This window comes from Topomyia yanbarensis, chromosome 3, assembly GCF_030247195.1.
Source record: "Topomyia yanbarensis strain Yona2022 chromosome 3, ASM3024719v1, whole genome shotgun sequence".
In the NCBI taxonomy this organism is placed as follows: domain Eukaryota; kingdom Metazoa; phylum Arthropoda; class Insecta; order Diptera; family Culicidae; genus Topomyia; species Topomyia yanbarensis.
Window position 1 is genome coordinate 294,310,768 of NC_080672.1, and position 27,602 is coordinate 294,338,369.

General features: G+C 39.2%; 1 protein-coding gene across 1 annotated transcript in view; it reads left to right on the forward strand.

Moving 5' to 3' along the window:
* Positions 1-27,398, forward strand: part of LOC131691027 (U-scoloptoxin(01)-Er1a) — a 53,397-nt gene extending 25,999 nt beyond the window's left edge. Inside the window, exons 2-3 of the mRNA XM_058977165.1 lie at positions 26,797-26,991; positions 27,077-27,398. Of these exons, the coding sequence (XP_058833148.1) occupies positions 26,797-26,991; positions 27,077-27,190 (309 nt within the window). The 3' untranslated portion in view covers positions 27,191-27,398. The remainder of the gene's footprint in view (positions 1-26,796; positions 26,992-27,076) is intronic.
* Positions 27,399-27,602: the final 204 nt, after the last annotated feature.

Here is a 27,602-nt window from a genome sequence, read left to right on the forward strand (position 1 = left end):
TTCTGTAGTTCTACGTAATTTTGTCTATTTTTGGAGGGAATATAAGAATTTATTCTTTCAGAAATTGTAGCCGTCATCAATTACAATTGATTGGTATATAAAAAGGTATAGTTTTAAATTTAAAGTTATGCGGCGAATATTTAAAAATTCTTCGTCGTATTTATTGAATTTTTACTATTACGCACTATAATTTTATAATTTGCATACAATATTTCGTTTGTCCACGTTTGTACGATCATTTTGATATAATGATATCATATATGTAACATGTAGAACTATTGAGTCAACATGTTACATTTCAAACCGTAAAACTAAACAAGGAGCGAAAAAAATTTAAACAGCCGTGTACCTCGTGCATTGTGAAAATCATACCGCCTAAATCCTCAAAAAAGTATAGTATTTTTTGAAAATCTACTATCTATTGCATACATTATAAATCTAGAAACTCTATGGAATTCATTGGTGTAAGGAAAATTGAAATGTATTCACAAACGGCCGAGATGCGATTGTTTGAACAGAAAAGCTCATTTTGTCTGTACTGGCTTTCAGTTACTGTTTTTACAATTACTTTGGATATACCACCCTTCGAGTCATGGGAGCACCCTCCGTTTTGACAAATTACCAAAAACCTTGGTTTTCTTTTGAGCATATCTCCGGTTCTATTTACTCTAGAATGAAACCGCAAGATGGCTTATGAAGAAATTATTCAAGTAGTCTAGAAAAAATATTATTTTTTGGCGACTTTTTAACTCTGCGAGTTAAATATTAAAAGATAATTTTTCTCTCAATACATATATTTTAATTTTGAAAATTCTAATGCCATCGTGTTCCTCAGACATTTTTACATAAAAAACACTTATAATCTCAATATAATTTGAGCGGATCCTGAGTTATGCCGTTTTGCCATATAAAATCGCAAGCGCCAAACACTAAAAAACCAACTTGAGTATTCTGAGTTCATACATGATTTTTCGTTAAGTAAACGAGAAACGATGAAAAACTATGTTTTTGATTTGCTTCTAGCAGATTAGGGTCGATTTTTATGACCGATTGAAGATTTTCTCAATTTTGGCCAATAAAAATGAATTTTTATATGAGAAAATACGAGTTTTTCCCTTCAAAACGGTGTATCTCAGGATGCGCTCAAATTATATTGAGATTATAAGTGGTTGATGTCGCTTACCCTACGTTGTGATTCCTTTTTTGTGAAGTCACCAGAATTTTCCGGTTGGGACGAGGGTGATAATGGGTCCACGTACCCAACTTGCAGCATGCAAGTTTACCTGGCGCAGGTAACGAAGATCCCCGATGAGCAGCAGTAGAACGATGCTGACTGATGGCTCCCACCAACGTACTGTAATTCGCCATTAAGGCGAAACGAACAGAAGCAGCAGCAACAAAATCAAGCGGCGACAGTAATCAGCTGTTGCGGGATCCGCAGGTAACAGCAACGCACGAATTGACAAACAGGTAATGCACAAACCACTTTTCACGGTGAACAGAAACTTTATTCGCGTACATACGACAGACACTGCATGCAAACTTAAAATTATATTAACTTTACTTCACCGTATCGAAAGAGCGATCTGACTTGCTTGTTGGTTTATTCTCGACTGAATTATCAGCAGTGTTGCTACAATTAAATCTGTACCGGGAGTTGAAAAATCTTTTCTATCTGTACTCTTCTATAGAAAAATCTGTACCGGATTCTGTACCCAAATAATAACAAAGTTGTTTTAAAAAAATCATTTTTCTTATACATATTTTTCATTCGGGGAAATCAAACCAGACATTCTGACTCGGTTGTTTTATTTGAGCTGGAATTCCGAAAGAAACCAGTTAGAATTCCGTGTGAGTTTGGGTAATATCAATATCAGCTCAAGCTCAATTTCTCGCTGCCACTTTGTTTGTTAGGGTTTGTCGCGGTGCGGATGTGGGTGGTAAATGGATAGTCCGCACCGCAACCGCAAAAAAATAATAAAACCGCACCGCTTACCGCAACCGCATTGCATTTACCGCACCGCACCGCGCGGTAATGCGGTAACTGCGGTAAAAATCATGTATTTTAAAAATTGTGTTGAAAAATTAATTATTTGTTTTGTGTAGCTATATATAGTAAAATGTTATTTTCATTTACACGAAAATTATCTTTGATGGACTCCTCAGAATGTAACATTTATGAAAATATTTAACTTTGCAAGTTTTATTAAGAGGGGTAAGGGTTTCGGCGTGAAAAACACTTTTTCTCGATTTTTTTTAAACTTTGCGTGAAGCGAACTGATCAAAACTTTTGTACATTATAGTGTATCATTTCAATAACATGCAGTAATATTTCCATACAAAAATATCGACAAACGACTCGATGACGAAGCTTTTTGGAGAACATCTCTTAAAAAATATGATTTGTGGTGATACCTACCATTCAAAAACTACTTAACCGATTTCTTTCAAACTTTGTATACAGATTCTATGTAAAAATACCTAACCTAACGTTAAAGATTCGAGATAAATTTTCAATTAAGGCAAAAACTGTCCAAACTATGCAAAATTTGGCATCTGGGCGAACTTTGACACCTGTCACAATATGAAGGAAGACCTTTAGGGAGACTTTGAGAAAAACACAAAATATCGCAATGCCCTACACTAACTTCGAAAGCTTTACTTTCAAAAAGTTACAAAATATTCCTAACTGAAAAATATTATTTGTTAATTTGGTAGAAAATATTCCCAGTTGGACGAACAATGGACGCACACGAAAAAAATTGCTCCAAGTTCGTTTGGTTTGATGATGATAATTACATTCTTTGGATTGTTTTTAAGTCGTAGTATCATTAGTTCATCTCTAAGTTTTCCAAATTAATCAAAATTCACAGTTGAATTCCATGATTGCCAAGAGGAATCAGGAGAAATTATGCATTTTGTAATTGGATTTGACAGTAAAATTCAATTGTTTTTCAATGATTTTGCGTTTTATGTATTTGAAAAGGTTCGTTTGTAATTTTTTTCTTTGAAGTATAAAATAAAGTTTTCAAAATATGTCGTAGAAATAATGATGCCAAATTATATTGGCAACAGCTTATAGATTTTATTTCTTAGTAACAGTATGTTTTATCATATTTGAATGACCAAATTGTAAAAAATCAAGTAGCGATAGGTCGAATACAGATTATATTCGGATTTCTTTTCATATCATTGTCAAGTCTATAGAAATTAGAGCAAATAAACGTTTCTCATGTTTCTCTATTGTAGGTAATAACTAAAACTCGAACGTTCTGAGAGAGAGAGATTTTCCTAATAATGACATTGCTAAGCATTCGTTCAGAAAATAAATCTAGTTGCGTCCTTCTCAAATGGTAAAAGTCATAGTTTTAATTCACTTTTTAATGCAGACTGCAGACTTTATCAATTATTTTTTGAAGTGCGGTTGCGGTAATACCGCGCGGTAAAAGCTCCTTTCCCGCACCGCATCCGCAGGAAAAAGTGTCTCATCGCACCGCAGTTTTTGCGGTGCGGGTGCGGTAAACACCGACGAACCCTATTGTTTGTAACCAATGGTGGCCAACAGAGTAGCGGCAAGAAGCTGAGATGGGGCTAGTAATATCAATAGGATACGAGAAACCTGCTTGGAATTCAAATGGAGCAGGTCAGAGTAAATGTATGCACTCCGACAAGATTCGCTAGGCTTTCACTTAGACATCATCCCATTGATTTGCAGGAAGCAGGTTTTTGCCTTTCGCATTCTAATGTGAGCTTCAGTTCAAGCTCAATCAGTACCAGCTCCACTTCAAATTCTTGCCATCACTGCTGCCTAACACAACGTTTACCTGCGGTTTACTGGGACGCATCGCAGGGTTAACTTAACCTTGCTGTCATGTAAAAAAATCTGTACCAATCTGTACTTTTTCACAAAAATCTGTAATCTGTACCGTACAGAATCTGTACCAAAAATGCTTCAAAAATCTGTACCTTTCTAGATAAATCTGTACTTGTGGCATCACTGATTATCAGTATCATTCTCACAGTGTGAGCTCATGTTGGCTCACCACTTCGCATCATTGCCCGGTTGCCAGGAGGGCTAGAAAAACCGGTATAACTGGTGCCCGGTAGCACCGATCCTCGCGTGAGAATGGAACTTCTCACGCAGTGGAGCCAAATGCTTTGCGTGAACCAACATACTCGCCGCCTTGAACGAATATGTTCAACACAAAAGTAAACAAACAACATGAATCTTATAGATAGTGTACAATAAATTAGTTGCTTTTAATTTTAACATTTTTAGTGATTTTTGCTTAAATTACATGTACTATCCGAACTCGTTAGGTTGTAGGTGCATCGCTGATAGTTGCTGGATGTTTTTCTGCTTCGGATGCCACCGCACAGTGGGACGAGCCCGGACTTAAGTCCATATATGAAGGTTATGCGATATTCTCACTAGTATTTTTCTCGTATCAGCTGAGCCATCAGAGACATTTTCGCGAGATTTTAGATGATTTGAATGCAAAATGAATTTTTGACAGCTTTTTGAAGGGCATAACTCAAGTGTTTTTTGCATTATTTGACTATAGGAACTTTATAGGTTATTCTCGTTTTTCAAAGAAACGCTTGATTTTATGAATTGCATTACTTCACCAAAATTATCCGTGTGATAAAATTACATCGTAAAATCGCCAAAAATAAGTCACTAGTTGGTTTGGTTAGTGTTTAGATAACTGTTTGTCATGAATTTTTATTGAATTCAAACTTCTAAAGCGATAACAACTACGACGCCCGTGAATGCCCGCGATCACACTATACTCATTCGAAAGCTTTTCATTTTCTCTTTAAAATGAGCCTATGCTAGTTTTGCGAAAACTTGCGATAAGCAGTCAAAATTTGAAAAAACTGTGAATGGAGACGCATGGTTATTACTGATATTTAATTTGAATATTCACTTTATGACTAGAATAATGACACCAATTTATGCACAACTTTCAAATAGCATTTAGAGCATGATCTACAAGGGTTTTACTAGTGATCAAGAGTAAGGAGCCGAGTGGGAAGTATGGTTTTTAAGTGGTAAAGGAATTAAGAATGTTTAAAATTCAGTAAATATTTTCAACCATCTGAAAAATGTCATAAAATGTTTCATGAACTATTTTTGCTAACTTACGCAATAACTGTCAAATTGATTGAACACAGTTGAGTTCTAGTCATTCGGTGAGACTATTTTTTCCGAGTTTTCATAGCACTGATATAGCTTAAGGGTATCCAAATAAAATTAGACCATTTTTAAATGAACCATATACGCGAAAAAAAGGATTTTGGATTTATTTTAATTTAAGGTATGAAATAAGCAATCTAAGCAACTTAAAACACACCTGCGAAAACAAAATCGTTAACCATCTTGTTGATTAGTGATTGTAAATTAATATTCCACTAAGACGCTCAAAATGTTTGTTTTGAAAATGAAAAAAATGTAGTTTTCATTCCAAGTAACCCACTAATGAATTAAACGTTCCAAAATTAGACAATCACATCTTATTTGATCCTTAAAAATAATATAGTCATTTCTAAAGCCCCATAATGAGATGTCAATTAATTCGTTTCAATGCGGAAAATAAATTTCAAAATTACAATTGAAAGAAATCTTTATAAAAGACAAAATATTTACTTTTGAGCCACTCTAATACGCAGTAAAGTTAATTTCTATTTTCTATAACCAACATAGGAATTCAGCGCACAAAAATGTCTTTAAAAATGTTTGAACCTTCACAACAAAATAATTATTTTTGAGCCAGCCTAATGTATAATGATTTTTTTTGCAAATGTTAATATCAAAAACGATTTAGCACACGAAAAATAATATACACAAATTTTAAGAATGATTTAGAAAAAAAATATTTTTGAGACACCCTAATGAATAGTAAATGTTCATTTTTGAAATGTGTTAATATCGAAAACGAATTCAGCGTACCAAAATTACATAAAAACGTCCTATATGAACCGATACGGAAAAGTTTGGACTTTAGTCCACCTTTTGTTCTAAGTCGTGCCACTGTGCACCGTAGAGTAAGGTAGTAGACAAATTTTAGCGATCGGACGAGTGATGATGCCACGAGCTGTACGGAGCAAAACAACTCTTGCAAGATGATCTTTGCCGGGCAAAACTGCTTCTATGCGGGCGAGTGGCCATCGAATCGGTGGTTGCATTTCGTCGACTAAGATGACCATTTTCCCCGGAACAATTTCGTTGTTGCGTTTCCATCCGCGGGTATCTTTCAGCAGCTCTTGCAGGTACTCCTTCTTCCAGTGCGACCAAAATTGCTGCACATGCACTTGCAGCTATTGATAGTGGTCGAGTCTGTTGGCAGGTACGTTCATTAAATCTGGGTCGGGCAGGGCATGCAGTGATGAACCGACGAGAAAGTGCGCTGGTGTCAATGCAGCTAGGTCGTTGGGGTCCTCCGAAAGTGGAAGCAATGGCCGGCTATTCATGATCGCTTCGATTTGTGTTAGTACGGTACACATAGCCTCGAACGTAAGGCGAGATGAACAGAGTTGTCGGTACAAATGTTTTTTGGCTATTTTGATTGCTGCCTCCCACAGGCCGCCAAAGTGAGGTGCTTTGGGTGGTGTCAAATGCCAGGTGATCCCTTCCTCGGCGCAGACAGAAGCTATTTCAGCTTGTTCAGCACGGTTCTGAAATCTGGCAAACAGTTCAGCCAGCTCATTTTTTGCCCCCTCGAAATTCTTCCCGTTGTCTGAGTGGATGTGTGTGGGTCGCCCACGGCGAGCGAAAAACCGTCGAAGGGCACACAAGAATGCTTGAGTGGACAAATCACTGACTAATTCCAAATGCACTGCTTTGGTTGAAAAGCATACAAAGAGGCACAGGTAAGTTTTTGCAGGTGCGGCACGTTTGTATATCGGGCGTAGGTATAGTGGGCCAGCATAGTCGACACCGGTGATGCTGAATGGACGACTTGGGATCACACGCTGGGCAGGTAACTGACCGATTTGTTGTTGGGCCAGTATTGGATTAAGACGAGTACAACGGAAGCAATTTCGTACTACGCTTTGAACCAGTCTACGGCCGCGGGGTGGCCAGAATTCCTCGCGAATCGTAGTGAGCAGCAGGCGCTTCGGCATGGTGTTTTCCTTCTCCAGTTGCTTTATTTCTGCGGCGTATCCATCCTGCTGGGCGAGTCGGACGAGAAACGTTTTGGCATTGGCTAGTTCTGCTACGGTAAGTGATTGGTCGACCGGAATGGGGGATGGCGAAGGTTGGGTTCGTGCTTTTGAACGGGTGTTGTTGACAAATCGCATACAATATCCGATGACGTGGAGTAATCGGCTGTAGGAAGACCAACGGAGAAACCAGGAATGAACGGTAGGAACTGCTTGGGTGAGTGCAACCGTAGTTTTTAACTCCAGCTCTTCTGCTGGCACGCCTGGGGGAATGAAGATTGGCCAATCTTGTGGTGATAGCGACAACCAGCCTGGGGCACAGCTCCACAAGTCGCTTTGTAGAAATTCGTCGACTGACATGCCGCGCGAGACCAGGTCAGCAGGGTTTTCAGCTCCGGGAACGTGTTTCCACTGACATCCGTTCGTGTACTGTTGTATTTCCGAGACTCTGTTTGTGACTAAGGTCGGCCAGACGTTCGTAGATCGTGATCTGACCAAAAGTACGATGCAGAAACGTTGACGTCGATGGCCTTTTTGATTCGCACGTGTAGATGAGCGGCTAGCACGGCTGCGCATAATTCCAAACGGGCGATGGTGATTCGTTTCAGCGGGGCTACTCGGGATTTCGACGCTAGCAGTTGAATCCTCACCTTTCCTTGGTCGTCTTCACATCGGGCGTACGTACAAGCTCCATATGCTGCCTGGGAAGCATCCGCGAAAGTGTGCAGCTGTATAACGGAACTCGGAAGAAATGCATATCTGTTGACATGGTGCTCAGATATTTTCACCAGCTCTTGGTGGTAGATTTCCCATCTCGATTTGATCGGTTCTGGAACAGGATCATCCCAATCACAGGACAACAACCACAATTCCTGCATCAGGATTTTCGCACGTACGACGACGGGGGCAATGAGTCCAAGAGGGTCAAATAACTTGGCGATGTCGGAGAGGATAGACCGCTTCGTTGGATGTTCACTGCTAGATCGAATCTGCGAATGAAAACGGAGGTAACCTGTTTCAGGCTCCCAGCTGATTCCAAGTGCTTTGATGGTTTCGTGGGGATTAAAGTGCAACGCGGATTGCGTGCCGATCTGATCGTCAGAGAGACCTTGGAGGACTTCGAGACAGTTCGAGACAGTCCGACGTCCTACCGGGTACGCATCACCTTCATCCACCGCTAGTTGCTGGAGAGTTCGTGTCGCTAAGAACGATGATAGACCTAAGCCGTAAGTAACGGTCAGTAGTTCGTACGTCTGTACTGGAGAATGTTGGGAGAATCGCCACAGAATGCGTTGTAACGGTGTGTCGTCAGAGTGGACCTGTACCTGCCTGTACATTTTGGCAATATCTCCGACGAGAGCAACGGGAAAGGTTCGAAACCGCAAGATAATGTTCAGCAGATCGTCCTGCACCACGGAACCAACGTAAAGAGCTTCATTGAGGGAGAAGCCGGAAGAAGTTTTCGCAGAGCCATCAAACACGACCCGGACCTTGGTCGTCGTACTTGCTTCCTTAATTACGGGATGGTGAGGTAGATAGTAGGTGGGAGAGTTGCGTTCGTCGTCCGCTTCGACCAGCCGCATGTGGCCGAGGGAGAGATACTCTCGCATGAACTGATGATATTCGTCCTTCAATTTCGAGTCTCGTTCCAGTCGTCTTTCCAGATATCCGAACCGTCGCTGTGCACTGCTTCTGGATTCGCCAAGCATCACATCAAAATCAGGCTTACGAGGGTATCTAACAATATATCGACCTTCGGAGTTCCTAGATACTGTAGATTGGTACAAGAATTCGCAGCGTCGTTCTTCTATTGAGTAAATGTCGTTCGTTGTCAGCTCTTCGGTTTTCCAAAAACGCTCCAAGCAATGAAAGCATTGAAACAGTGACTGCATCACAAGTGGTGTGCGTAGGAGCAGTCTGCTCGGGGCGGTTTGTGCTAGCCGAGCCTACGATAATCCAGCCGAAGACACTGTCGACCAGAATCGGAAGATTTCTGTCAAGCTGAATGCGTGCAGCGCTGGGGAAGAAGGAGTAGAAATGCCGAGCACCCAAAACCATGTCGATCGGTTGACTTTCGTTGAAGGATGGATCAGCCAGAAGCAACCCCTTCGGAATCTTCCATCCCACAGTTGAAACGCTTTGCGAAGGAAGATTTGCCGTCACTTTGTCCATCACCAAAAAGCTGACGCCACACGAAAAGTCACCCGTCCTTGAATGTACCTGTGCGAACACCGATTCTCGTACCGGCTTACATAGCTTGCCGGCTCCCTGTACCGTAACATTCACGAGTTGTCTCCGCAATCGTAGACTTTGCGCCATATGATCCGTGATGAGATTCGGCTGCGATGCACTGTCCAGAAGTGCACGAGCTAGATGTTCCACACCGTAAGTGTCGATGACCTTCACAATGACAGTGAGAAGAAAGACGTCTTCGCGAGGATGTTGTAGAGCAGAACTAACTTCGACCACAGAAACATTCTCAGTAGCAGCCACCGTAGATTGCGTAGATGACTCGACCACAGAAGACCCATTAGATGGCGTAGTAGAAGCGGTTGCACTAGGACTAGAGGAAGCTCCTTCGCTAACGTTCTTTCGGGAACCATCGCTCTGCCGGGAATGAAGAAGCGTATGGTGACGTCGATTGCACTTCCGACAGCTGAAATTTGAAGGACAATTGCGGACAAAATGATCACCCTTCAAGCAGTTGTGACAAAGGCGTTTGGAATTCACAAACTGCTGACGTTCACTCGGTGAAATCCGGTTGAATTTCTGACACTTCGTCACGGAATGCGACTGGTTGCAGGCGATGCACTTTTCACCCAAACTTGCAGTCGACGCACACGAAGTAATGCGGAACTGAGAGTGGAGATGATTCCTCTTTGGTGGATGAGCTGAAATACCAGAAGTTGACGCTGATTCTACTGTATGATGGTTCACAGTGATGGATTCTAGCACTCCGCTGCAGAAACTCGATGAGACAGGCGTAGTCCGGATTCGCTACCGTCGACGCATGGTCCTCCCATGCCTTCAGTGAATCATCGTGGAGGCGCGTACACAGCAGATGTTCCAATATAGTGCTCCAAGCGTCGGTTGGTTCTCCCAGTTGATGCAAGATTTTCGTATGCCGCTCGAATTCGTCAGCCAACCCATGTAGTAATGCAGCTGACTCCTTCTTCATGCGCGGGATGTCGAAGAGTGCCTGCATATGCCGCTTTTTTAGCAAGTAGTCATTCGAATACCGATTCTCCAATGTCTGCCAAGCCAAAACGTAGTTAGCGGAACTGATACCATTCGACTCGATCAACTGAGCAGCTTCCCCCTTGACAGTTGCCCGCAAATAGTGAAATTTTTGAATATCCGGACCTCCGGATTTAAATGAATGAGCGCCAAGAATGTATCATGGAATGCAAGCCATTGCATGTAATCTCCATTAAATTCGGGCAAAGAAATCGTCGGCAACTTGATACCAGAGAGAGTGGAGGACACGTGTGGGGGAACAGGGCTCCGATTGTTAGGAATAGGAGGCAATTTTGAAATGAGACTGGCTTTTATTTCAAATAGCCGAGGTTCAAAGGATGCACGAGTGGGAGCGTACTCTGCCCTACCTTCCTCGGTCGTCTCGTTGTCCTCAAGCTGCGCCTGTACTGTCTCCAGGTTGTTCCATACTCCATTCAGGTACTCGAGCCTCAATGTCACCTGCGTATGGTCCCGTTGAGTGTCGTATCAGGCAGCAAACGCCTCTGCCCGACCCAGAGCAGCAAGCAGTGTGTCCCGTCGTGCAAGCAGCTGACCTCGTGACTGCCCTTCCGCCATTTTGTAAAGCGGGACAATGGATCAGGAGCGCGTCGATGTCTGATGAACGACCTGCAGACCAGAGGACCAAAAGTAGACCCACAAAACGTGGTAAAGAAACTTGGAAAGGTGCTCACCTGTTCCAAGGCAAAAAGTGTCTTGTATTGTATACAGCCAACAGGAACTCGTTGCAGTACCGACCGTACTGGATTACAATAAAACCTTCCGGAATTGCCTGACCACGCCAGCAGAAATCGCCGAAAAGCTCCAAAGAAGGCAGTTCAATGCGTATGACAGGAACAGTTGGTAAAAGTGCACGGTAGTAGCACCACAGCAGGAGTTGCCAAGGCTAGGGACGCCACAGCAACAGCAGCAACCAGCAAAATCCACGACACGTGTTGCAACAGCTAGGAACGCTGTAAAGCAAGCAGCAAATGCCACGGACACAGCTCCAAAAACCAGCAAAAAACTAGGCGCAGATTTCCACAGCTAACAATTTAGTGGTAAAATCGTCGCAGCAGGATTTGCCAGCATCCGGAATGCCTCAGCAGGAGCCGGATTAACAGCACACAACAAGCAACGCAGCTAGGGATGCCACGAAGTACAATGGTCCAATTGTCCGATGGCAAAATGGCGCCTTGAAGCCAGCGACAATGCCACCAAGCCTTGCCGAATAGCAGCAATTGTCGACCAGGAACAAATGGAACCGTCCAAGCATGCAAAGAAATGCGAAGAAAACCTAGAGGGCACCTGCGATACCCGCAAAAGAATTTGGACCGGTAATTACCTTACGCCCGATAAATCGAGCCTTGTAGTATTAATATGCAGCAAGCAGCGGGTGATGAATCCGAAATCTCCTTCGTAGAACCTCCTTTCGTACCGGCTTCCAAAATGGCGATGCTCAGTGGAAGGCACTGCACGCGGTCCGGACGAGAATCCTGGTCACGGCACCAAAAATTATGATGTCGCTTACCCTACGTTGTGATTCCTTTTTTGTGAAGTCACCAGAATTTTCCGGTTGGGACGAGGGTGATAATGGGTCCACGTACCCAACTTGCAGCATGCAAGTTTACCTGGCGCAGGTAACGAAGATCCCCGATGAGCAGCAGTAGAACGATGCTGACTGATGGCTCCCACCAACGTACTGTAATTCGCCATTAAGGCGAAACGAACAGAAGCAGCAGCAACAAAATCAAGCGGCGACAGTAATCAGCTGTTGCGGGATCCGCAGGTAACAGCAACGCACGAATTAACAAACAGGTAATGCACAAACCACTTTTCACGGTGAACAGAAACTTTATTCGCGTACATACGACAGACACTGCATGCAAACTTAAAATTATATTAACTTTACTTCACCGTATCGAAAGAGCGATCTGACTTGCTTGTTGGTTTATTCTCGACTGAATTATCAGTATCATTCTCACAGTGTGAGCTCATGTTGGCTCACCACTTCGCATCATTGCCCGGTTGCCAGGAGGGCTAGAAAAACCGGTATAACTGGTGCCCGGTAGCACCGATCCTCGCGTGAGAATGGAACTTCTCACGCAGTGGAGCCAAATGCTTTGCGTGAACCAACAGTGGTTTTTATGTGAAAATGTCTGAGGAACACGATGGCATAAGAATTTTTAAAATTAAAACATATCTATTGAGTGAAAAATTAATTTTTCATATTTAACTACAAAAATCGCATAATTGGCAGCACTGTCGCCAAAAGTTAATATTTTTGCTAGACTCCTTGAATAATTTTCTTCAAAATCCATCTTGCAGTTTCATTCTAGAGTAAATAGAACCGGAGATATGCTCAAAAGAAAATCAAGAGTTTTGGTAATTTGTAAAACGGGGGGCGCTCCCATGACCCGAGGGGTGTTTCAATTGATACAAAAATTTGGGTTTTTATATATTGGCCCTAGATGAACAATCAAATTTGGTTCAAATCCGTGAAGGTCGATTTCAAGTTTGCATCTTTTTTTGATCACTTCGCGTGGAATGACCCATATGTATGAATGAAGCTAAACTGATATCTCGACAAACATTACGGCTTAAAAGCCAATTATCAAAATTCTCTTTGAAAGGAAATTCCAAACAAACCGTTACTGGCTAAACACAGTTCATAGCAGTTAATGAAAGAGAAAACTTTTCTCTTTTGTTTACTACCAACATCTGTGATTGGCAAGTAACGATTTGTCTGGAACTTCCTTTCAAAGAGAATTTTGGCAGTTGGCTTCTAAGCCGTAATCATATGTTCGTCGAGATATTATTGAATACAAATAAACTGAGTGGTTATTTTTGACAGTTCGCTTGTACTGTTTACATGGACTTGCCCGCCAAAATTTTTCCAAGTCCATATCAACAGCACAAGTGAACTGTCAAGAAAAGTTAGGTTAACTGTGTCAGTGAAGAACCTAAAAGCTATCGTCTTCCAAAAATTTAGAAATAGTTTCACACGACCATAATTTCGAGTAAATTGGATGGAACAAATGAAGCTCTCTTTTAAACAGAAAATATGAACAAACAACTCGTAAAAATGCTGTGTTTACTTAATTCGGTAATACTAACCATTGACCCTGACGACAACCACCACTGGAAAATATATTTACACGCGCTGTGTAAAGGAAGATGGGGTAAAACGCACCCCTAAGGAAATATGATCATAACTCAGCTATAGAACATCAATTGGGGGAATTTAATTAATGATACCGTTTAGCCAACATTTTTCTCAGTAATCACAATCCTAACGCATTGCAAAATATTCAATTCTTAAAAATCATTCAAAAATACTTTTTGAAAAAAATCGCGGGGCAATTCGCACCTTTGCGGGGGCAAAATGCACCACAACAACAACGGGGCAGAATGCTCGGTGAACAAGCAAGTAGTTTTGTTTTCTGACGGGTTTCACAAAAGTGTGCTAATAAATAGCCTTCGTTTATACAATTAGTAGGTTCCCAGAACGATTTTTCTGTTTTCGACAAAAAATCAGCAAAAGCAAAGAAGAGGACATTTTTCCCCCGATGGAGCAGAGATATAAATTTAGCAAGAAGTGAACTATTTAGTGGATTTTTCATGTATAGTGCGACAGAATAATGAACAACGGTATAAAAATAATTGGAATGCACTGATATAATAGTAAAACATCATGTACATGAGCTGGAAATCCTTGTTGCACGAGCCACAATAATTACATGAGAACAGATCGTTATAGTTTTTTATTTACTTTTCGAGTTGCTATTGATGTACGTTTATCAAACTTTGATAGTGTATATATACTACGGTGGACTTCCGACTGGTGTAACCCCTTTCTAGAAATATTCAGTAGTTTTCGATATAAGCAAGGAGTGCATTTTGCCTCAGGGGTGCGTTTTACTCCATCTTCCCCTACCTAGTGCTTGAAGGCTTGACCTTGGGACGTGTACAATGTATTGTAATTCGACCATGATTTAAACTTCACGCCCCACAACATTTTCCCATGCTTCTATTGTACGTTGAGCGTCGTGGCATCAACATTGTAAGCGGTTCATTTCTTCAGACATATCTGTGCTTGGATCTAATGCTATGGCAAAATATGATTTTTTTGTGAAATTGTTCGTTATGATTTAGGTGATGTGCCTATTTAGGTAATGTGCCTGTTTTGGATGGAGGGGCCGCATTAGTTCATCCATTACTACACCTACAATCGATAAAATGCATAGAAAGTGCGAATCAACATTTTTGTTTCTTTTCTGAGAATTAACATAATAGCAAAAATGGGAAAAGGATGAAATACTGGGTTATCCCGTCGTGTGTTGGGAAATCTGATGCATATGCTTAATTCGATCGCCTCCAAAGACCTCCAAAGGTTTCAGGATTGGATGATAGTTGAGCACAAGTCATTTCATGCGGTATCCGAACTTTTAGGTGCGGAACTTGGTTATAAAAAAGCAGAACTTCCCAAAACGGAACAAATGCCTGCAGACTGCAGAGTGTTGTCAAAACGCATGCCTGGAAACTACACGACGCTAATAATACTTTGGTATTATTACGATAACTATACGCGATATACCAAACAATCTAAATTGTCGCAGAAATGATCGTATTTCCCTTTAGTTCTTTGAGTCCGCTTAGTTCCGCGTTTGTGCAGTTACCAGTCATGGTTTATAACCTTTACTCACGATTAAATGTTTTATTATGCGTCGTTTTTAAATTTGAATCACTAATCAAGCCTTGAGTGCTTCGCAGGTAATGAAAAGTTTCTGCGAAGGAGAACTCGTGTTCTAACACTGTGCTCGGAAAAACCCATTCATGAATGATTCTGATTTTTTTTTTCAAATCACGGCAAAACCCCCTACATAGTGGATATTCTCAGGTTGTGATGTATTCTACGTTTAGTTCGTTTTCGGTTAGTGCAGATCTATTAATTGGGACCACATACGGATACGAAAAACTACCAAAAGTTGAGCTCTTTTGACTCAATCTCGGGGTATCGTGGAATTAGGTAAAATTAGGTAAACCGTGTTGAAGGTTAACCACGGCAAAAATCACAACTCATTGACAGGTTTTTTATACTCAACCTTGACAACACTAATAAGTGCGAAAGCGACGCAAAACTCAAAATTACCTAAAATTTAAGTAAAAAGAACTTTTTCTGTGGGTTGTTTTATTTTTCCGTGCAGAGAACAGAAAGGAAAAAAAGCTGTATAAACATGCGAATAAGAACTCGTTAGGAATCTCCATCGCACTCAAGTATTCATGCGCGATTATCGATTGTACGAAAGATTGCACGCAAATTCCAAATTGCTAGCTGATCGTAACGGCTAGTTGCTCCATGCGGCTATTATAATTTTTGTAAACTGATTCATTTGGACCATCAAACTAATTCCAATTCAAGGCATATACATTGAACATAGCTATTTCAAACATATTCTAGGGTCCACAGTTGATAGAATGTTATTTATTTTTCAATTCTGGTACTATTAAATGTTAACCTTTTCTTTACATTTTAACGACATTCAATTAGCTAGAGATTACTGGGAAGGGAAAGTTATGAAAATTAGAGCCATAGTACTCAAGTGAGAGCAAGGATGTGAAGTAAACAGACCGGAAAACTAGAAGTGTCGGTTGTCACGGTAAAGATGGACACGTCTATCTATACCAGGACACATGCCAATGAACTCGGGTGATTCATAGTTATGCTGCCGAAGCTCGACCCTCATTAGCAGAAGACAAAGATTAAGCCAGTACGATATTAAGCCTGTTCTAATGACCCTGTCACTTCTAGTTTTCCGATCTGATTACTTCACATCCTCGCTCTCACTTGAGTACTATGGCTCTAATTTTCATAACTTTCCCTTCCCAGTAATCTCTAGCTAATTGAATGTCGTTATAATGTAAAAAAGAAAATGTGACTAACATAGTCGAAAGAAAAAAGGAAAAAAAAAGAACTTTTCTTTACAAATAACTGAAATCGTGGAAGAAGATGGTTCCATAGATGTATTATTCTGTTGCGTTTTGAGAGCTGATGCTCTAGATTGTCAACTGCATTTGGATAACACATTGAATTATTTGGCATCTACGAAACCAGTAGAGCTGCAGTGGAGTCGGACAGGAGTTCTCCTATATTCAGTCTTCGATGTAAGAGCCGAGTAAAAAAAAAAATTCAGTATAAAACAGTAAAAAATATATCCAGTTCTTACAAAGTACTTATTTTGTTTTGTTTAATATTGAATGTAATAATAATTTCGTACTCTATTCACAAAATATTTGTTATATTAGTAGCCGTTTAAAAATAAATTAGGTACATCAGAGTAAAGACTGCATATTAAGAAGACTGGCAACTCTATCCAGAATCTGGAGACAGTAACAGCAACGCCACTTTTCGTTAACTGGTAATTTACGTCGATGTATATTTTTGTCAACTAAATCGACATAAATTTTTTCATTAGGGCTTAAATCGCAAATATAAATAAACTGCGTTTTCGCTATTATGGCATTATGTGAATAAAATACTACAAGATTGAGGTGAAAATTAGTTAAAATTGTTTATAGATCGATTTATAATTAAAGAAAACAAAACGGCGAAACATTCATTTTCTTCGAGATTTCCACTTACGCCCTTCTTCTCATATGGAATATAAAGGCTAAACTAACATTTTTGACAGAACAGGGGCGAATGGTTATTATTCACAAAATTATTCTGTAAACGGTTCTATTATTTATATAAATGATTCATGCCTTTCATGCCCAACTTTTTTCTAGTGCATGTAGGGTTTCAAAACTATTTTTTCTTGAAAACGGTGAGATCGAGATACACGAAAAGTCTTTTTTATAAAGATAGGTGCTTCCCTTGCAGTGCTAAAAGCTACTCAATTTTTACCTTCCTATGCTCAATACAATTCTCCAAGAATATTTACAATAGTTCAATTGAATGGAAAATGTAGCCAACGACAGTCTAAATTGATAAGTTTTATCAGTTTTCAAAAATATTGCACCATAACGAAGGTATACGAAAAATTCATTTTTCGTTGTCAACGTAAACTGTTCATGGCAGCACTGCTCGATCGGAATCCAATCAGACTAATTGCAATAACTTCAGTTCTGAGGCTGATCCTTGTAACTGTTAATGCTCAAATGCAAGGCAATAGTCACATTTAGTAGCCTTACTTGTTTTTACGAGCAAATCTTGCCTCAATCAAAAGTTATAGCTGTTTAAAAACGTTGTTGTCCACAAACAACATGGGCATGAATGGGTTAACCCTCTAGTTCCCACCACAGGTCGGTCTCTATAAAAATCTAAAAAAAATACTAAAACATGATTGTATATTTTCATCCGCACTAGCATTTCTTCCCAACGCTGACACCTTTCATACACACACACATTATTTGAATATTCGTAGCTTTCCGTCCAAGGCTATTGAAGCTCAAAGTTTCAAATTTTTTTATTCCAGTAAAATGTGGAAAAAACTATCTTGTCTTCATTAAACAAATTTTAACTATTTTTGAAAATTCCAATAACTAAAAAAAGTATTTTTGAGTAGCCTGTTACTAGCATTTTACTGTAGATGTGAATTGGTTTAGTGGAATAATTCGGAAGTTTAGGTTTAGTCTTTAGTGATTACTTAACGTACCAAAACCAGTATTATGTGCAATTTTACATTAAAAGATGTTTTATAAACATTGGGTGAATGCTGCTGTTGGAATATGGATGCCCCTATCATTTAATAATATTTAAGGGAGTCTGGGGCTAGTTGGCGAAATTCTCCTTTTGTATTAGACATATGGTGCTGTCTCTAGTTCTGCACTTTAAGTACTGTATAATACATTGTTTATGTTGCATTACATTCTGCTTCGTACACGTTGTAAAAGATATTGAGTTTTAGAGCATATTAGAGTGAAGAGCCTATTTTAGTCGTATCAGACAGGGTGCCTCATCATTTCATTAATTACTCGGAATACAATTAATGCAATGCGTATGAATTAGCACCAATATCTTTGCTTTCTTCTTATGTACCTTCATGATAACAAAAATCCTCTTGCCATTTGAACCAATGCGTTGAACAAAGATGGCTATCGCCGCTCTAAGCAACGGCTTCAAACGGTTAGGGCGAAAATATGCTCATTACCTTAGGTGAAGTTTTTAAATTTCAGCACACACCAAAACAATCTGAATTTAATCGTCGACGTAATTGTAAACATGACACAATTTAACAAACCGTAACTAAACCGTGTTCCGTTTAATTATAAGAATTATCTACATTATTTTCGTTTTTCTTATCACGAAGCCCACCTCCAAAAGTTTTTTCAAACCAAAAAAATTGGGTACTAGAGGGTTAATATCTACTGTGATCATGTCTACTCGGTGGTTGCTGCACAAAAACATTCAAATATTTCGATATTTTCATGAAATTTGAAAAAAATGATGCACGCGCCCTTTCGTTTGTATTGGGTTTCTATGCGCCCATTTGATGCACGGATACGAAAAACTACCAAAAGTTGAGCTCCTTTGACTCAACCTCGGGGTGTCGTGGAATAAGATAAAATTAGGTAAACCGTGTTGAAGGTAGTTTCCCTTTAACCACAGCAAAAACCACAACTCATTGACAGGTTTTTTATACTCAACCTTGAATTATATATAAGTTGAATCTACCTAATTTTGAGTATGCCTCAAACAACTCAAAAGTACCTTATTCCATGGAAGGCCTCGACTGAATCGAACTCTTTGTTTTTGACAACACTAATAAGTACGAAAGCGACGCAAGACTCAAAACTACCTAAATTTATGTTAAAAGAACTTATTCTGCAGGTTGTTTTATTTTTCCGTGTGAGCCCTATTAAAAATATCCTGCCAAGCTCGCCTATTTACACAGCCCTACCCAGCAAGACAGAGTCAGTTTAGCTCATTTACCGCGCCCTTCTGAAAAGCATGTTCACGACTTAGCCCTCTCGCAAATGGCGATTGCTGAAAGGCGATATCACGACTGGAATGCAAATTGGGCGTAAACATACAGTGCACCTAGCGGCGAAAATTCGCGCAAATTCCATGCAAATTGGCGAAAAATCCCATACAAATTTCTGGCACGTTAGTCCGGTAGCTAGACTTATCCGATTTGCTTCAAATTTGGAGCAAGTACCTACTCCTGGTGGGACTAGGAATCGACTTAGGGGTGGGTCATTTTTTTTTCTTGTCGCTCTAATATATATGAACTGAAATAAACCTTTCTACACAATAAGTAAAGAGTTGCTGTTGACTGTATTAACGTTCGCTATGTATCGCTAAGTGTCATTTTATATTGGTGCAATGTCAAAGACGTGCTTGGCCCATTTCAAATATCTTTCTTTAAAAAATATATGGAACGGAAACCAATAAATAACGTTTTGTTAAATAGCATACCTTTCTATCTGCCTCTCGTTTCTTCTGCTGTAAATTTTATGCATTGAACATATTCGGTCTATTCACTCATTGAATGCTTATTAGAAGTATATGCTAGAAAATGCATAAAAATCACAACAGAATAAAAGAGACGGGAATAGAAAGTATGCTAACTATGCATATTTTTGTTTCTCAATGTAGGCTATTGAAATTTTGTTCTACGCTACTCGCCGTAGCTTGCAGTGTACTGTAAAAAAGTATAGCAGCACCAACACAATGAAACAAAAGTTTGCTACTTAAAATTTAAAATCAAAAACAAACCTTCAAGTTCAGTGATTTTATTCATTTTGTTTCTTCAGTAGCTCTAGTTGAAAAACATGCCGTTTAAAAATATTCAAATGATTAGAAACCGTGAGATGTACCTGGGTTGTTTTCCCATCATGATGTTATACCATCATGATGGGAAAACAACCCGGATAGAATTTTACAACAGCATTTACCCTACAAACAATCATAAAACAATAAATATTATAGTTATTACTGTTTCAACATTGTTCGATGCCAAGTTCTCACAGTAGATTTACAATAAAATTTCATGTAACAATAAATTTCACTGTTCAGCAAAAACCTGATACAGTGCATTCACATTAAATTTTACTGTTTTCGAGAAAAAAAAAGCATGGAGAAAAATTGATTTTTTTAATGTTAAGATACATAACCACCCTTTTTCACTGTAAAAGTCTATTTTACATTGAATTTTCCTGTAAAAACGTTAAAGTTTATTGTTTTTGTATTGTAACATAACACTAAAACTTACTGTAATTTTTTGTAAAATTACTGTACTGTCACAGTGATAATCATGGTTATGTTACTGTCAATTTCTATTCGGGAAGGACAGTCTTCATTGGCCGAAAAATTCATCAGTAATAAAATTGTGCCGAGATGAGAACTCCTGTCCGAATGCGAATTGGGAAAAAATCAGGTGTGCGCTGAAACGCGAATTCCTATCTTATGACAAGGCTCCAAATAAACTGAACACGATGGGATCAATGCCGGACACGTAAGCGGATGAAAAGGATGAACAACCGGAAGTCAAAAAGGTTCGCCATACGAATGTTGCTAAAAAAGTATCAAAAATTCACTAGGGAGCTGTCAAGGATTTTAACGAATCCGGAAAACGAGCAGAATGCCACATTTACAATCGCTGAATTGAAAGACAATGGAGAAGTGGCAACTAATTATATTGTATGTAAGGGATCTGATAAAATAACTGGTTTCAATTAAAATTGCTGGTTTTTGCACTTGACGATCCATCAAACATGATCGTTTACGAGGAAAATATATGATCAAACACCAATGTTGAAGGAACCCAATTTAGCGACGTTGAACGTAATCTTCCAGTTGGTACCGTAGAGTTTGTATTAGAACCGGAAACGTGTGTCAATGCCCCTAACGCTACACTGTCAACGATCGTTGCGAATTAAATTGTCATTAATAATAATCAACTAAAAATGATTTTCTTGGCACAACTCGTAAACGCCGTTGATATGCCCAAAAACGTGTAATGTCATTTGAGAACAGCGTGCAATACAAATCTCGTCTTAGAGTGACTGAGGTCACGTTCAAACCAGTCAGTTCCCGTGAGGAATAGGACCACTTGGAAGCTGATCTCAAAAACAAATCAAACATGTTGCGTTATATCGAAAAACTAAGTTCCATTTGTGGAACTACTGGTAAATCGGATGGAATTGACAGTGCGTACCGCCTTATCACCTGCATGGCAACTCGAAAAAATGATAAACATGTGCTCTTGGACAGGACAAACTCAAGAAAATTGCTTACCAAACTAGAAGTCTGGAGCGATTGAATCTGATGTGGGTTCAGTTAAGATTCCGCTCAAATTTTACACCAAGTTCCGTGAATTTTTTTCAGAATCACTAAGGCTGTGAACCATTTGACGATTTTGTAACCTTTAGTTTTGAAAGTTATTTTCTCTTGAATGGAAAAATTTAACCGAGAGATAGAACCATTTCAAAAGTTGACAGATGGATAGTTATTTAGAATTGACAGCTGCGATGACCAGAAGTTGGTAGAGGTGTGAACATTTGTCGATATTTTAAAATTATTTGTTTTGAAATAACCCAAACAAATCTTAACACAATACGTTATCGTTTCCATCTTTATCCCTTCATTTTGTATTGAAAAATATTGACAACCTCACTTAGGTACAGAAAATATTTCCACCTTTTTAGTCTGCATCATGGGCAAAATTTTAACCATCAAGCTATCAAATTTAACTATCGCTCTGTCAATTTTAACCATGCTCCAGAGTGGGATTATTTTGCAAATAACTTTCGAAGTGTCAGATTTCAACTAAAAGTTAAAAATTTCACCAAATGGTTCACATCCTAAGTTAGCCGATCGAGAGTTCTCAGAAGCATCCTGTGAGAAGTTCTTGAAGGGTATAATGAAAAACAGCAAACGATTGGCTTCCAAAATTGCGTCAACACACAAGAACCGACCAAAGAACCTAAAATATGAAACCATGAAGAGTAATATTAGCGGAACCTCATCAAAAAACGAATAACACACATTTGTTCCTTCGATATAATTTAATTTCTTTTCACAATGCATTGTTTTATTTTTCATTATCAATGAATTTAAGTATGAAGTAAAGGTATAAAAATTGCGTCCCCAGAGTTATTATTTGGAATAATCACCATTTTGCATTTTATATCACTCAAATTAAAGTTTTTAGTAAAGTTCTCCCAATAAGAAGCGAATAGGAAACGAATATCTTTTTTTGTTATTCATTATTAAATAGCAGAACAGCTAAACTTGGTATTTGTTAGGTTGAAATAAGAGATAAAATAGCAAAACATAACACCAAAAAATATCTCTTTCAAGAGTAAAGGTGCTTACAGAGTGGCGGCGAGAAGCTGAGCTGGCGCTGGAACTGACATTAGAATGCGAGATGCGAGAAACCTGCTTGCAGCATATTAAATGGAGCCTGTCAGAGTGAAAGCGGGCAGTCGGCGCCGATCCGCTCGGCTTTCACTCTGACATTTGGTTTGCATTTGGTTTGGTTTGCAGCAAGCAGGTTTCTCGCATCTCGCATTCTAATGTCAGTTCCAGCGCCAGCTCAGCTTCTCGCCGCCACTCTGTAAGCACCCTAAGATAACAACAAGTGTAGCTATTGACGATAGCAAATCAATAGCAAAGAGAAAAACCTATTTTAATCCACCTAGAGGTGCAATTGTGCCTTTCTCATTTCTCCAAACTATGATTTAATAGCTGGTTCGTACAATATAACATTATGGAAATGTCTTTCATTCTTATTACACTTGGTAAGTATATATAAGAGCACCTTTTTGCATTCATCGCGGTATCGGTTTGAATCGGAGTTTTCTATGTGATCGCACTCCACAACCCGTAACTCCGGAGCCGGAAGTCGGATGGAGATGGAATTTAATATCAGTTCCCAGGGACGCAACACCTTTCATTTGAGGCTAAGTTGACCAAATCGGTCTAGCCATTTTCGAGAAACCAATATAACCGTTATTCTGAATTTGGATGCTTCCGGATCCGTCGATGGTGGCCAGTGTAGCCAAAGAGACTTTGAATGACTATTGGTGACCGAGATCTACAAATTCAACAGTTGTGTTTACATTTTGAAAAAAAAATTCACCTTTTTACATTCATCGCAGAATTCGTTAGAATCGGGATTTGCTGCGTGATCGTACGTATCACCCTGTAATTCAGGAACCAGAACTCGGATCCACACAAAATTCAACAGCAGCTGATGGACCTTTCATTCAAAATCAAGTTTGTCAAAATCGGTTCAGAAAATTCCGAGAAACCGATGTGGACAAATCAACAAACTTTGATTTGTAACCATACTCTTCAACTCGTAATCCGGAACAAGATGTCGGTTGAAAATGAAATTCAATAGCAACCTATGGGAATATTCATTTGAATTTTAGTTTGTAAAAATCGGTTCAGCCATCTCCGAGAAACCGATGCGGACATTTTGTTAACAAATCCGCACATACACACACATACATACATACATACATAAATACATGCATGCATACATACATACATACACACATACATACACACAGATATTTTGCGATCTCGGCGAACTGAGTCGAATGTTATATGAGACTCGGCCCTCCGGGCCTCGGTTAGAAAGTTGGTTTTTGGAGCAATTGCATAACCTTTCTAAATGAGAAAGGCAAAAGAATAATATTTAATTAGCTTAATCAGCATGAATTCAATGTTATCTTCATGTGATTATATTTTGAAATGTTGGTGGAATGGGTTTGAAAGTGGAGGGAATGGGGGGTTAGTAGAGTTGGAGTGGTGGATGCGTCAGAAATCCTTCATCTTATTTCGGTATACGGGGTGGATGAAGGAAATGCGGGTGTGAGGGTGGTCCAAGGGGAAGGGAGTGATGAAGGAGAGAGGTGTAAGGGCAAGGCGGGGGGGAGGGTCTGGCGACGCAATACTCAACTGCATATTTTGCCTTCCATTTGAGACTTGGTTTGAGAAAATCGGTTCAGTCATCACCGAAGAACCGATGTGACTTTAATTGTGGAACATGCCCGAAATTCCGGACTTCCGGAATCGTCGATAGTGGACAATATATTCAATGAATGTTTGATTGGCAATCAGTGATCTAGATCTGCGATTAGAAATAATTTGGTGACCATTTCAATAGTTTTTAGCCTCTGAGGTATTACGATTGTACCGATTTATATGGGAAATTCCAGTGTATCCTTACTAACACCCCTGTAACTCCGGAAGCAAGAGTCAGAACCGAATGAAATTCTGCAGCAGTCAACGGTATTACTGTATCTTTCATTTGAAATCAAGTTTGTAAAAATCGGCAGAGAATTCGTTGGGGAATGGGTGTGATATTAGCTTAGGAACTTGGCGGGTTCCCCGGGGGCGTCATGAACCGTCATAGGTGGCCAATGTGGTCAAAGCTGCTTTAATTGATCATTAGTGATCCAGACCCGTAAACTAGAGTAATGTTACATCAATTTTAATATGTTTTACATCATTTGAACATCATGGTGGTACCAGTTTATATGGGAATTTTCAGTTTGACCGCACTCTTCAACCCGTAACTCCGGAACCGGAAGTCGGATCAACTAAAAATTCAATAGCAGCTTATGGGAGCGTTATACCTTTCAGATGAAACTAAGTTTGCGAAAATCGGTTCAGCCATCTCTGAGAAAATTGCGTGAGTTTAAATGACACACACACATACACACACATACATACACACACACACACAGACATTTTCCGATCTCGACGAACTGAATCGAATGGTGTATGACACTCGGCCCTCCGGGCCTCGGTTAAAAAGTCGATTTTTGCAGTGATTGCATTGCCTTTCTTTATATGAGAAAGGCAATAAAAACAATCAAATTATCCAGAAGACGCAAGTTGGCGAAAGTTTCATCTGCCGGATCAGGGTCAACGTATTCTTCCTCATATGTAGGCAGTTCCCATCCTTCCGATACATCCAATAAGTGTAACTTATGCTTTTGATCCAGTTCGTAAACGCGATCAGTTTCCCTGGAACCAGCACTTTCTATAGAGCTGCTTGTTTCTGGTTTCGGGTTTATGTTAAGAATTTTATAAAAATTCTTGTTCACTTTTCGCTTGAAAGTGTCAGAAGTTTTAATTCTTTTCCAACAATCCATGGTTTACATGCAACTTTTAAATATTTTTAAGAAAACGATTGTTTATTTTATTGGTAAAATTGAAAATTTTAAACAGCTTTGCGAAAGATTGTATTTAACTGTATTGCTTTATTAAGGTTGGTTATAATTAAATTTGTTGGCAGTGCTTTATAACAGTTAGCTATTTAATTTTTAAAGCACGACAATGCAGTTATAAAACCATTCATAAAACTAAAAGGAATTTCGCATGATGGACACAGAGATAGACTTTATTGAAGTTTTAAAGATAGCTCTAAGGTATTTTTGAGAGCTACTATATGTGGCATTGATTAAAACTGTTATAAAGCATTTTGCAACTTCAGTATCCACACTAAAATCATTATAAAGTTTATATAAAACTGAAAGGCATTCGATATGCTACTTGGGTAAGCTTCCTACCTCCATACAATAGAGGTGCTGTAAACTCTATCGCTTCTCGCTTGTATGAGGGATGGAAAAAGATGTCAGTCTTTTTAATATGTAGTCTTCGATCAGAGACTAAAGAAAAGCAAAAACTTGTTTGGAATTTATAACTTTCACAGAAATCTCAGATATGATTTTGGTAGAAAAAAAACAGACAGTTGAGGAGCCTTAAAAAATAAGATAAAGTAAGTTCTCGATTTTTTATAGCATAAATATTATTTTGAAACTGATAGGAACGATCGAACTAAATAGGCATATGTTACACCATGAAGGAATTACTTAAACGATGCAAATACAAAACGTAACACAATTTCAAAAATAATATCAATATTTGATATTAGGCATCAAATGAATAATCCTATGAAGATGTGAACGTATCCCTAATATGCAAGATGGAGAGAAAGGTGGGAACATTTTACACTTTTGAGTATATTAGTTTTATGCTTGCAAAATTAAGCATGGCGGCCGGGGCTCTTGAAGTAAACATGTACATCCGAGCGAGCATCCAGATTCTTTGGCACACGGTGAAAAGTTAAAAAGGCCGAGCTTCACCTCGGATCTACCGATTAGAACACTTAGGGACACTTTTTACCTTAAAAAACGATTAAATTAACTATGGCCGAACCGAAACAAAACTTATAGCAACAGAAAGGCCCACTACGTCATTTGTTTGTGCTTTTCTTCTTCATATCTTCTTGTTTTTTCGGCTTCGTCAAAGAAAAATGACCTCACTTACACACAGAAAAAATGTGCACACCTGTTCCATCTTGCCTAATATGTACCTTTTTGTGTTATGTACTCACTTTGAAACAATCCTCCATTTCCCTATCCTTTCAGCAAATCTTCGGTTACGAACCGGACGTGGACTACCCGGCCTACGAGCGAATTCCCTCCGGACTCACATTCCGATGTTCCGACCGAATGCCCGGTTACTACGCGGACGTCGAAACGCGCTGTCAAATTTGGCACTGGTGCCTCCCGAATGGCTACATGTTCTCCTTCCTGTGTCCCAATGGAACTGTGTTCAATCAAGTATTTCTCGAAAACCCAAACGATGGGCTTTTGTCGTATGATTCCGTTGCCGGACGTTCTACTAACGGATTTTCTTTTATTTCAGGCCGTTCGAGTATGCGATTGGTGGACCAACGTGAACTGTGGCGAATCGGAAGGCCTGTACGACAACAACAACGAGCTCTACAGGGATGTGGAGGGGAATCTGATAGCTGGATAGTTCCTGTAGATTTAAGACCTTCGAAATTTTGTAATTAATTAATGTTAAGTTTTTTTATAATTTAAATATGACAAGACAGGATTATTTTCGATATCGTTTAACTAAAAAAATCTGACGTTGAACTAGCACAAGACAGAAATTTCAACACATCACGTTTATTTTTCTAAGTTTTCAAGTTGACAAGTTAACAGTAACTAATTAAAGATAAAAAAATGAGATTTTTTAATAATTGAAGAAAATCTGTGTTTTGTTGTAAATATGCTTATAATGTATAGCAATAAAGAGTAACTAGTGAATAGTCGATGTTTCATTGAAAAAGACACTCCACAACATGACCAACGTGTTTGGAAAACTGCGATCTGGAAGCATACGAATCTGTACACCAAACAATGACGATCTTTTTGAGTATCTT